Source organism: Stenella coeruleoalba, assembly GCF_951394435.1.
Source record: "Stenella coeruleoalba genome assembly, chromosome: 4".
Lineage (NCBI taxonomy): Eukaryota > Metazoa > Chordata > Mammalia > Artiodactyla > Delphinidae > Stenella > Stenella coeruleoalba.
Window position 1 is genome coordinate 56,247,052 of NC_137149.1, and position 14,117 is coordinate 56,261,168.

Genomic DNA, 14,117 nt, shown 5'->3' on the forward strand with positions numbered 1-14,117 from the left:
TATTTTCTGCATTTTACAGACCCTGAGCCTAAGGCACAAGAGCCAAGGGTCAGCTAAGTTGTCTGAGGTCAATGGGGAATCTATAATGTTGCTTGGAATAAATTTTTTTTTCTATTATTTCTAATATACAATATTTTTTCTCATTAAACACATACACACACACACGCATACACACACACAAATCATACATGCAGTTCCTCAATGAGTTTTAATGTTTACCTTCCCTTTGTGATTTTATTCTTAATTTCATTTTTCCATTAATTCTAGTTAGTTTACTTCCAGTCTCTGATTTCTTTCATTCCCCGACAACCTTATGTTATTAGGCATATTTTTGCTTGCCCTTTTTGTTGCATCTTCAACTATTTACCCTAAAGCAAAACTTTTTCAATAACAATGAAAAAAGACAAAAAAAAAGATTTTACACAAATCTTTTTTTTCTTTTAACTGCTACCCCACATCTCTCATACCATATTTTAAAAATTAGTAGTCTGTCCCCACTTTCTCCATTTCTTCACATATTTACAAGTGGGTCTTTTACTTCCTGTGGCTTAATCTCCTAGAATTGTTCCCCAGAGTTCAGAGATTTTTTAGCAAAAATGCCCTTCTAATGGATGAATCCAATGGACCTTTGGTAATCAGCATTCTTCTCAACATCTCTGATGGCTTTGATCACGTAAGATTTTATTCTCTTTCCTGAAATTAACAGCTTCCTTGGCTTCTGAGTTTCAAAAATGATCTGGTTTTCTTACTCACCCTGTTTTTTATCCTTTGCTGCTGGTCCCAGATATGAAATCTATTATCAGCCTTCAAATATGTATTATCTATCAAAATTATTTTAGAGATCTTGACCCAGAAACCTCTCCTTTGCAATGCCTGCCCTAAATTCCTAAGCAGGTTTCATGGCATTTTGGGGGTACCTTTATTTTATTGGAAACTTAATCATATTATATTTTGTCTGTTTTAATATAAGATTTTGAGTTTCTTAAATGTGTAGAATTATTGTTGGAACATCCTTGAAACCCTGGGACATAACGGGACAAAACAAGTGTAGGTATAACGACTAGATCCAGTCAGCCACACAGCTTTGCTTTATAGTGGCCTTGCTGGCCATTCTTTTTGCTGTTCCCTCATTCTTTCTTAGCATAATCCTCTGCCCTCAACATTTCTTCTTCCTTCTCTTTTGCAGGGAATTGTCAGATCATGTCTTTAATCTCACCCCTTTAATTAGATCATTTATTTGCCTAATAAAATCTTTGATTTCCACTCCCTCTTGTTTATAATTCTCACACATGTCCCATGCACAATTTTTGTAACAATTTTCTTGGACACTTCTTTCTTGCATTACTTACTCAATTTTCAAGCACATCTTCATAGTTTCAAAGATCTGGGAAGCTGACACTCGTCCTCAAGCTCTTCTGCCTTTTCCTGTTTTGTATAGACCAGCTTGCCTTTGTAAGACATGAAGTCGTTTATCATCCTAGACAGAAAAATAGAAAGCTCAGACACCTCAGGTCACTAAATATCTTCATATTATACTTTTGCATCCCAAGATGAAATCATGGTTCTGTTGACTCTCCAGGGAAATTTTATGAACACTTAGGGGACCAGCTGGTTTCCTGAAGCAGTTTAGTCTTTTTGACCAAATAGTCTTTCGACTGTAGGGTTTCTCCTTCCTCTCTGTGCCTCTTCATCACCTGGAGAGATTTTAGAAATGATTGATATCCAGTTCCACCCTGAATGCTGATTCACTGGGTTTAAGCTGAGGCCAGATATTTGCATTGTGTTTTCTCAGAAATACTCTGGATGATTCTGAGGCACATCTAGGTTTAGGAATCATCACTTAAACCACTCTTCTTCAGAGTATCAGTCATTAACAAAGTGATAGTTACATATACAATGCAAACTCATTCTCTTTGTCACATAGTCAACACATTGCTTACATTTCTGGTTTAGTCAATATATCTGGACTATGTAAATAATATGAATTTCTGTGTCATAACTTCTGCCATAAAACCTATCTTCTCAATAGACCCAACCCAATGATGAAGGATAGTGTGTAAATACTTGTCTGTCTCCCGAAATATCTGCCTATCTATTTACCTATCTATCTAAATCTACATGTGTGATTTATTACTAGAATTAAACTTAATTCTTGCATTAATGGGTTCTCTTTCAGAATTCAAAATTCTGTACCAATTTGGTTCACATTACCAACTTAAATAGTTTGTCACAAGATTTTATTTACTTAAATTTATCAAAATAAAGTTTAAGAGGTAGTAATGTAATGTTTATATTGTATGTAGAGCTCTAATGGGATATTTTTACATGTAGATAAAAATGATAGATGGAGTATTTTATGACCCATTGTGTGATATTCTTTATTTTAGATTTTTATTATGAATCATTTTCCACTCATTTAGATATTATTTTAAATGAAAAAGCTTTTTATAAAAAAGAGTTATTAATGGATCTAAGCATTTGCTAGTATATATATTGATCTTAGTATTTTAAAATTACAACATTTTCTTTCCATCGTTAAATGTAATATGTAACCTACAATAATTCATGGGGATCAATATATTCACAGTTAAAATAGGGTACGGAATCAAGAAAATAAAATGCACAGATTCAGGGCTTCCCTAGTGGTGCAGTGGTTAAGAATCCGCCTGCCAATGCAGGGGACATGGGTTCGAGCCTTGGTCCAGGAAGATCCCACATGCCGCAGAGCAACTAAGCACTTGTGCCACAACTACTGAGCCTGCGCTCTAGACCCCGTGAGCCACAACTACTGAGCCCGCATGCTGCAACTACTGAAGCCTGCACGCCTAGAGCCCCTGCTCCACAACAAAGAGAAGGCACCACAATGAGAAGCCCACACACTGCAACCAAGAGTAGCCCCCGCTCGCCACAAATAGAGAAAGCCTGCATGCAGCAACGAAAACCCAATGCAGCCAAAAATAAATAAATAAAATAAGTTTAAAAAATGCACAGATTCACAGTAGTTATTACATAATACATAATAGAAAAATAATTATTTTATTTTTGACATTTTTCATTGCAAACATAGACTATCACCTGTCTCTGCTATTCTATAATTACTTTTGGTAGAAGTAGCATTTAAGCACAGATTCTAAGATTTCCACCTTTGTTCAAACATCACCCTCTTTTCTATTTTTATATCAAGATGGAACATTATCTCTCATAATTTCTTATTTCTCTTTGTCAATTTATTAGCATAATTTATGTATTTCTGTATTCATTTTGAACTTTCTCCTTGCATTAGTGGACTGATTCTAAAAGATTTGAGAATCATTAAAATAGAATTAAAAATAACATTTGACCCTCCTTTTTCTTTTTGTATGTTTTTCTTAACCCACTGCTATGTCTTGAAGTGATAATATGTTTTCATGACTCTTGGCATCCTTTCTTAAATTCAACATTGTCATTAACATTTTATTGTTCGGTAGTATTTGCTGAGTATCTTCTGTGTGCAGAACAGTATAGTTTTAGGAGACTGTCACTGGTCTTACTTCTGAGGTGAGACCAAACATAAAACAATTCACAGAGAGTCTGCAGTCAGTCGGGAGTAATAAATAGAAAAAAAAGAAAATATGCACACATAAGATAAAGCATGGAAAATACAAACTGATTTCTATGTTTATTAAGAAATAAGGTAAAATATCACAATCATACTACTGTAAAGCAATATGAGAATTATTAGTGAAATAAGGAAAATGTTTCTAGAGATTTAGTTGCAAGTAAATTTTGGCCCGTGGTGTGCATGCTGTTTGTACTAGAAATACTTTGTAATTGTTTTAAAAATCTGCAGTCCCAATTCAGTGAAACATTATAAAGAAGAGAATGTGCCTTAAATGTTTTCCCTTTGTAAGTTTGATTTTGAATTAAATTAAAAAGATTTTATAAAGACTGTATACTCCAAGTATGTACATGGAGGGAGAGGTACTGGGTTAGAAATACGAACAAGACAATATTCCTGACCAATCTTCTCTATGAGACAAAATAAAGGGAAGATTTGTGGAACCATGTGTTTGTCTTTAGTAAAACCAATTTATATATTTGGGGGAAATGTCACAATTCTTCTTAGCTTTCCCATTAATAACCTACCATATGTAGATAATCCTTAACATTTTAAAAATTCTACTGGTCCCAGTTGTGATTAGTGATTTCTACCAATAGTATTCAAGTTCTAAAAGTACAAAAAAGCTTCTTTACCTTTCTCACTACTCTGGCAACATTAGTTTTATACTTTATATTAGAAAAAACCAGTCTGAGTTATAGGTGCAAAAATCTGTACATTTATGCCACTTTTAAATCATACAACAGCTTAATGAATACAACTATTGCCAAGAATAATCTCCAACAAATATTGCAGAACCTTTTTATATTTTTTTCCCAAAATATTATGTGTACATAGCCCTGACAATGTATGGCATTAATTTGTTCCCTTAATGAGCCTAAAATGTTTTATTTTGTAGTTATGATAACCTTTAAATTCTGTATATATTAAGTGTTCTATCCAGCCAACATTAGTAACATAGTAAATTGTGATGTCCCATTGGGTAAAGATTTGCATCATACTTTAAATACAACTTAAAGACTGTACATGATGTTACTTTTTTGAGCAAATTGTGATTAGTCATAGTAAAAGCACATACAATTAAAAATTTTGGTTTATTTTGAATTCCCTGGCTCAGGAATTTTTTGTTTATTATTTCAATACTACCCTTACACTTTCAGGGTCAATAGGTAATATATTTAAGATGAATGAAGTAAGAAATATATTCCGATTTCCTAGCACTACATCTAAATTCCTGTTTATCAGCTATACCTTTAGTAGTTTGTCAACTGCCAAAACACTCAGTTTTAAACCATTTGCCTTATGCACAAAGTATTTAAAAATGAAATCTTCTTACAATGGATTAGCTCTATATTTATTGCTCTCCAAAATCACTGACCCTTGTTTTTATAAGGATTCTATTTGTGTAAAACATATTTGAAGTGAAGACTACAGAATAGAAAAATGGTGAATATGTGGAAGTAAAATATCAGATTTACATGTGTGTGTTAGTGACATTGATGTTTTCTTATTTCTGTTTCAGAAAGGGAATTTTCAGTTTTTCCATAATAAAATCTAAGCTCTAGGTATTGCCTCAGAAAATAGAGTTAACCAAATAGATTTCAACATGTTATATTAACCGTTTTGTATTGAATTAGTTGTCAGTCGACCTTAATGTATGTAATTTATGTATTTTTAAAATAAGATTATTTACAATCTTATACCTTAGTGACATTCAGAATCTTTTCTCTTACAGCCATTTCGTAGAGTGACGTTTTCTGTTGTGAGTCAGCCCCAGGACCCACATCAGGGGTCACTGCAGAGTTGCTATGACAGCGGGCTGGAGGAGTCAGAAACACCAAGCAGTAAGAGTTCATCAGGGCCAAGGCTGGGTGCCCTTCCACTCCCAGAGGACAACTATGAAAGGACCACGCCGGATGGCAGTGTTGGTGAGGCAGAGCATATGGAAAATGGTAGGGGCAAACACAACATCACACACATAATCACGCTAGTGAGCCGTAATAAGTAGACTTGCGAAGGTCAGTCTAAAACTAAAATAAAATAGCTGACACTAAACCTGGTTTATTTGAAATAATCAATATTTGCTAAAAGTACAGAAATGCCAAATAAAGGAACATAACTCTATAGATAAAATTCACCAAACTTGAACCATCATTTTAAAACAACCTGTCAGAAATGAACACATTTACAAATAAATCAGAGTAGTAGTACCTGTTATGGAAAAGACTAAACTCGTCCATAATACCTAAACAATAGCCGCTAAGAAAGGTCTGTGTGATTGTTTTCTTCTATTCATTTTTATCATGCAACTATTTCTTCAATTGCAATCATCCAGTCTTGGTAAAAGGAAATGACAGTAAACACACCTTGCTGGATTCTTTCTTCTCCTAGGTATTTAGAAAAATATTTTCAAACCTCTCCTTTTCAAGTGATAACTGAAATGGAATCAAAGAAGAACAGTATTATCTTATTCTCCAAAATATATTGTAAATGCTATTAGAACTCCCCTTTTATTTAATTATAAGTTTTTTCTCATTTTTGTGCAAGGGAAAGGGAGGAAAGAAGATTATAGCACTCTATATTCTTATCCTGTTGTGAGATGGTTCTCATATTATCACAATTGGCCTTACGTACACTTTCCTTTAAGTTACACTTTCCTATAAGTTAAATAGCAAGTAGTGCTTATGAAACTTTTCACATTTGTTTATGTTACCAAAGACAATTAGGTGATTTATATTTTGGATTTCAGGTTATAAGTAGATGCCTGAAGAATAAATTTGTGTCAAATAATGGAATGGTAAAGTTCTTGCTAACTTTATTATTTCATATATAAAAATAGATTTGGTTATATGCAGGGAAAGGAAGGGGAATCACACACATTTTTATTTCTAGTGAAACCTTGAAGAGAATTTTGTCTTTCACCATTTCATCCCCCAAGTGAAGTAAGACACTCTAAATTTTTGTTATATGCCAGTTTCTTTAGTGATTATATGCAAATAGAATATATTAGAGCAGGAGAAAGTCTGATTTGTTTTTTTGGACATTTACCTATGAATATTAAAACCCAACATTAGAGAATAATACATTGTAAATGACCTTAAGTGAAATTATTGTTAAATTAAATCATGTTAAATAATTAGTTTTCCACACTGTTATCTGGTTGAGCAGATATGATATTAAACAGGGTCTGATGATTGACAACCTTCTTGATTAATTAGCCAGAGATTAAATGCATTTTGCCTTATGGCTATAAAGTCATGCTTACCTGTGTGTATGGTGGTGTATGCTTATGTGGATGGGAGTTTGATATGGTTTTTAAGAATTCATATTTTTTTTAGTATTTTTTAAAATAAGCATAAAATTTTTGGTATGAATTGCAATGCAGATGAATGTATATTTAAGGCAAATAGGTTTAAAATGCTTTGCACGAAAGTGAAAATTAAATTAAAAATACCGTAATAATGTTTTGTATACACCCCCCCCCCCAGGAAGGCAGGATTAATTTACTTTAAGGGCATTAGTATATCTGCATTACCTTTTGATGATATCATGTAATTTTATTTGTGTTTTAAAAAGTACTTGTCTCACTATAAACAACATAAAGTACAATTAAATCTTTATTTTTTGGGTGTCAACTATCATTGGCATTATAATCATGTTTTAATGTTATTTCTGTTTTTTGAGTTTGAGGATTCAGTGCCATTAAAATAAGAAAGAAATAATAAACATAATTATATAAGACAAACACATAGCAGTTACTTTTTAGGAAACATACATGTCATGGAAAACATAACTGGTGAGCTTGTTGAGAGGCTAGAAAGTTTACTGAGAAACATTTCCCAAGGAAGACTTTTAGTTATTTTTTTTTTTTTTTTTTTTTTTTTTTTTTTCCTGTGGTACGCGGGCCTCTCACTGTTTTGTGGCCTCTCCCGCTGCAGAGCACAGGCTCCGGACGCGCAGGCTCAGCGGCCATGGCGCACGGGCCCAGCCGCTCCGCGGCATGTGGGATCTTCCCGGACCGGGGCACGAGCCCGCGTCCCCTGCATCGGCAGGCGGACTCGCAACTACTGCGCCACCAGGGAAGCCCTTAGTTATTTTTTATAACTATGTTTTCAGTCTTGTCAACGGCCAAGGAACACAATAATGTAACTGAGTTTTCCTGATTTTATGTGACTGACACTTGAAATTCAGTGTTTGTGTAACCATTTGTCATCTGCTAGCTGTGATTCACGTTAGCCCTGATCTATAGGTAATGACACAGGAGATGTGATTCACTTTGGGTGATCCAAATGTAGCAGTTGACATTTGAGTAAGAGTTTTTTTGGGTTCAGGTTTTCAGACTATTGTCTAGCAGTAAGGTGCAATTGTATGCTTGAACTCTGGTAGTTTCATCTTCAATATTGATGGAGCATTCTGGCATAAATAGAATTGGAGTTGAAACCTGTCTAATATTCATTTGTCACATTTAATTGGAATCCAGGTAATCTGCAGTGTTTTGCTTGGTTAGGTTTTAATCAGGATTTGTATTGGATTTTCCATGAAAATGCCATTTTGGATGCTGCCCTATTTCCTAATTATTATTACCTCAAACATTTTTCTTGAATTTTAACCTATGTGAAACAATGCAGTTATAACTCAATTTTTTGGATTAACTTTCCTTGTAAAATTTAGAAGATTAATTCCAGTGCAATAATTTTATAATATTCCAATGTGATGATGCAAACTGGGTATAAATTGAGACAGCTAATGATAAGAATAAATTGTCACAGATGCTGTAGTAAGGAAATAACCAAAATACAAGAAAATTTAATTACATAGGCAGTGAAATGCACTTACGTTTTACAAAAGCTTTTATTTCTGCCTTCTATACTTTAGCATAGTAAAATTTTATTAAGAGCTTATAGGTTAATTCTCTTTATAACAAGTTTTACCCTATATTTCAACCCACGTTAGTGCCAAATGATAAAAGAGGCTTTATTTTCTTATTAGCTTAGGTGAAAGAATACGGTGTAAGAATAATTTCTTGAAACTAGAATCTATTAATTAATGTGAGACCCACTATTCTGATCATTTCAAATCTGGGGTACTTATATCCCTTGGGTCTCTGGAAAAGAACAATGAAAATTATACATTAAAAATACTTTTTAAAAAACCCTCATGAATTATGCATTTATTAATGAAAAAATCACTAACATTTTTTCCTTTAATTAATATCAATAGTATGTTTACTTCAAGTTGATCCTTTGATAAAATTGGGGAAATTGGTTATTTGTTATTTTATTAAAATACATTTAATGGGATTACATATTTTAAAATATGGAGTACATGGTGGGAAGTTAAGTAATGATAAAATACTTTATCATTAATGATATTTTAATGATAAAATAAATTAATAATTTAAATGAAAACCAAATATTAGGCTTAAAAGCACCACCACATTAAGGGTAACCATTGACTATGCAAGAGCTTGCCCTTGTCTTAACTATGCAGCAGGCTTCAGTCTGTCTTGGAATGGTGTTTATGAGTTTCTTTAGGTCTATTGTAAGTTTTTATTTTGACCCCTGCCTTCATGCCATGGTCTACTTATTCTTCCAGAAGTCCCCCTGAATCATATTTGCAGAGCTAGTTTGTTTTACTGTGTATCACTTGATCATATAATATGTTTAACAACTCAAATATGGAAAACACCCCACTTGACCTCTAATCCCAATTTTCGTTTAGGATTGGGTAGGTCACTTACTCCTTTTGGGTCTGTTTCTATCATCTATAAGGCAATTAACTAAATTAACTCGAAAACCATATGCGATTCTTTTCTCACATCCAGTTTTTCTTACAAAGTTTCTTCTCCTGAATAGAAAGAGAACTTTGGGTCTCTTAGTGAGATGGTGAGTGAATTTGATAATATGCAGTAATATGGGCAAAGCAGAAGTAATTCTAGGGCCTTCTACACAACTTATATAACACACGTGCATTCTAATAGTAGATAATGAATGTATTACATAAATCAAAGAAATGAATCGGGTCAAAGGGTGTGATTTCTGGCCAGGTAGGTGGAAAGGTTGGTCCAACAGCAGGTCAGTATGGGAGACAGTTTTGGAGCCTCCCCAAATTACACTGTGCAAGAGAGGCATTTTTAGGTCTGATCTGGCTTTCGGTACAGTGCCCTCAAAACCATTAATTATGACTAAGTTATCTCACAACTGAATAAGCACATTTACTTTCTTACCTCACAGCATAAAATTTGGTCAGATAAGAGCGAACAAAAGGTACAAAACAGTATGTATTTTTCCTCTAGGTAAACTTACAAATAGTATAACATAGAAATAAATTAAAATAAGAAAATAGGAGTTGATCCATAAGGCAGGTTTAAAAAAGTTAAATGGTGAGAAATTTGGCCGTTTTAACTGCCTAATTAATTTTATGCTTTTGATTTTCTCAGACATTTAAAATATAATTTTGATTTTTATATGCTAATATTTTTCAATTTCACACTTACAAACTTTCTTACTTCTTCAAACCTATGTAAACTAGGCTTAACTGTTTTATTCATTCCCCTCACTACACATGCTTTAGTGTTTAGAGCACATTGTTCTTGAGGGTTGAAACATGGTGCATTCCGCTGGGAAGTCTTTTCGTATCTGCCATGGACTTTCACATTGCTTTCAGAAGTAAATAACAGTATATTTGAAATATCATTTGGAAATGAAACATCATTTTTATATGACCAAGGGTAATTAGAAAAGACACTAAACTCATATCCTTGTGTGGGATAAAGGACCCTCTACTTTCTGCTTTTCTTTTACATACCCAATTTTCAGTAATCATCTGTAAGGTACTATCATCTGGTTCTTGTTGGTTTCTGCTGTTTTCATTTAGATTGAATTAACAACACTGTCTCTTCCAGCTTTCCAAAGATGCTCATATACTTGTTAATGGCATACTCATAATACCCCAAAACAAATGCCCTGCAAATTTTTGTCTGTAGGAAGAGACATATACCTTAGAAAGATTCATTTTCATGGTTCTGCATTTCACTGTGTCTAGTTACCAGTGTCTGACTGCATTTTTTTACTTTTCTAGCCATCTGTAAAATGGCTCTGTACCTCCCAAGTATCCCCAAGTCCACACCCCCCAAAAAAAATTCTGGAGGGCCTTATTTACTCCTACTTCTTCATAGTGTTTATGGATAGTGATAATAGAGATTATCTCTAAGCAGAGTCTCAACTAATCAAGATGTATGCTACAGCAGTTTTCTAGCTTTCCAGTAAAATGAGCAGCACAATCTAAAAGAATCTAAAGAAGACATTGTCCTGTAGAAGAAGAGGTAATGTAGTAGACAGAATGTACTGGCTTAAGAAACAGGCTTGAAATCTAAGGACATCGGGTTAAATTCTGATTTCTCCTCTTACTAACAGTGTAATTTTCTGACTTCTCTTAGCCCCACTTAATAATAAATTGTAGGATTGTGGAAGACACTAAGTGAGATAATAGCACGTAATAATTTATAAATAAATAGTAAAAGAGTAGCAATAAGTTTACTATATTAATTGATGATAAAATTATTTACTACTATTATTTAAATAGTAATAATAAAATAATTGTGATTATTGTTAACTCTAGGTAGATTTGACATGACACGATGGCGTAATCATAAAAACATCATAAAATGTTTAGTTTCACAAAGATAGCATTCAAAAATGACTGGTAAGAATGATATTCTCACCTTGAATAGTTCCCAGTCAATTTCTCACTTTTGTGGGATACCAAGGGGTGACACCCAGTGACATTTAAACATATCAAGGAGCTAAAAAGAGGGGAAAGAAAGATTCTATCCTGAGGTATCAAATCAACCCAACTCTTCCTGCGCTCTATCATTTAAGGTGAGGAGAAGTCATTATCTCCCTGTATTCTCTTCTCTCTTTTTTAATGTTTTTACATTTTATACCCAGTTTTCCAGTTGAATGCATTAATCTTCAGGTGTATATTTCCCTTTGAACTGCCGCAAAGTATTCACACTGACAGAGAAAACGAGTTGAAAAAAGTGTCCTATTAGTATGCTACCAAACTCTCAGCCCTTTCTTTTTAATCTCAATATTAATAATTAACACTGATAAAATGTGTGGCCATATTATCCTTTTTATTCTAATTTACTCCTTTAAAACTAGATCACTCTGCTGAACCCTTATGACATTTGAGGAGGGAATGAGCTCTCATCAAATCTCAAAGTGACTTTGGAGGTCAGTTAGGGGGTTTGTTGCCTCCAGACTCTCAAAGCATTTGCTTATCTGAATTTCAGCACAGTTATTAGATAATGAATTCTGTGTTAAGTCCCCTATTTAGTCAAGGTATTATCCCCATACTTGCATTCTTCTTTGCTTATATATTGTATATACTTTTGTTTTTCCTCTGATTTTGTTCTAGAGTTATATATAAAAAACTTGATGTTGCTGAAATATGATAACACTCAAGCATCTTCTGTGTGATTTAAGGAACTCTGGAACTAACTTAAAGTGTAGTTAGCACTCAACCTCAGAGGTTAGCCCACTTATTGAGAAACTGATTCATCTCAGTATTCCTCTTTTAGGTTAAAACACTCACGGTTGTTACTTTTCCTATTGCAGTTTTTTTTTGGTAAGAAAAACATTCTCTTAAGTAAAGCAAAACAGAGTAATATCCTCCCTGTCCCTTGTTTAATGGGGTAATTATATAGTGACAAAACTATGGTTATTCATTTTGATTCAACAAGCATGTGTGGAAAATAAAACTTGGCCAAGGCTTTCTGAGGAAGTAGAAGTGAACGAGAAAGAGTCTCTGCCTTCATGGTGGAAGTCCTTAGGTTAGGAAGATACAACCTTGATTTCAGTAACTTCACTATAATATGAAAAGGAGAAAGCTCACCAGAGAAGTTCAGAGTGGTATGAAGCACAGAGAATGGAGAGGAAGATTATTTCAGATGAAACAATTATAAATGTACTTACTGAAATCTTTCAATTTTATAAATAATAGCTTGGGCTGGAAGAAGGCCTTGAAATGTTATCTGAATCATAGCTTCTCTTTTTACCTACCCATCTTCTACATGATTTAAAAATAAGTACTATATTGGCCTGGAAGCTTAATGTCAAGCTAAATGAAGTTAAATTATTTGTTTGTTTTACTTTTCTAATCAAGTTATTTCTTTTGTTTTTCTTGGTGCTAAACATAATTAGTTCCAAAACTCCAGAATTTATCATTGATAAAATTGTCAGCATATGGTAAATCCAGGTCTCATCTACAGAACAGATTATTTTTATGTCTCTTTTCCCTCCCTGCTCATAAATATGGACAATTACTAAAAATACGTGTACTTTAAATAAGCCTTTTCAAACTTAATAAGAGCCTGTAAATAATTTTTTTTAAGTTCTTCTGATTTCTTTTCAGGAGACAAATTGTATTACTCAAATCAGATGATTAGATTGGAGTAGATTGGATTAGATTAGGTTTATTTTTTGAAAAATCAATTCATTCCTTTTGTTGTGGTTGCAAATTGTTTTTGTAATTGTTATCTCAAGATTCGAGTTAAATATTTGGGTATTTGTCTTTATGTCACATTCCCTTTCTATCTGAAATATAGACAACAGGTTGCCTTATTTTTAAATCTTGTTTCTGATAAATTTTACTTAATTTATGCAGGGGTATATTTTTTTGACATCAATCTCATTATCTTGTATGCCTTCTCATTACTGTACAGAAAGTGTAAGTTTATTACAAAATGAAAAAAATATTTGAAACACATGCAAATTTAAGTGCCTCCTTTAAAACAGATTTTCAGCTGCTAAAATGTGATAGTCACAAAGGAAACTAAGTTTTGATACTGTATATTTAAAAGAAATCTGCAATGAGTGCTATAAAATATTTTGGTAATAAAAAGATAGAACAGCATCCTATTGTTTAAAAATAATCTACTCATTCATTTCTATTGCAAAATGTATCTTCTATGATTTTATTTCTGCTCTGAAATGCTTAACATTTCCAATGATGAGGTCATCGGGGGACCCACATATGATCTGAGAGTGGTGTGCTACTCTGAGGTTGCATTCCTGTGAACCATAGTTCCCTATACTGAATTGTGCACATTGTTTCTTTTCAGTATAAGGTTTCATTTCACCAACCCAGCATTTGTAGCAAAAGGTCATCACAGCCATAGATGAAATTTTATACAATGAACAGGGAATTTGGAGTATTATGAGAATTCATGAAATTCAATAACCATTTGTTGAGCATTTACTCTATGCAAATTCCCACGAAGGATCCAAAGGTGAATGAGACATTCTCTCTGCCTTCTAAGTGTTAGATATTGTGATGGAGAGCGACATGTACAGAATTAGATGTTTAAAAGTAAAGGCATGAGAAGCTCTAGGTTTAGAGACTAAAGGTTACCAGAACCAGAATAGGATATGAGTTGGGCATGTGAAAAACCGTAGCCAAACTTTGAAGGATGGGTGACTAGGATTTGATAAGCAGAAAAATGGATAATGTTATA

General features: G+C 33.4%; 1 protein-coding gene across 3 annotated transcripts in view; it reads left to right on the forward strand.

Moving 5' to 3' along the window:
- Positions 1–14,117, forward strand: part of PCDH7 (protocadherin 7) — a 406,714-nt gene that overhangs the window by 184,605 nt on the left and 207,992 nt on the right. For 2 of the 3 annotated variants that reach the window (XM_079920378.1, XM_079920380.1), the window contains exon 2: positions 5,334–5,550. In XM_079920378.1, coding sequence (XP_079776504.1) covers positions 5,334–5,550 — 217 coding nt within the window. The remainder of the gene's footprint in view (positions 1–5,333; positions 5,551–14,117) is intronic. The other variant, XM_079920379.1, reaches the window with a different exon arrangement.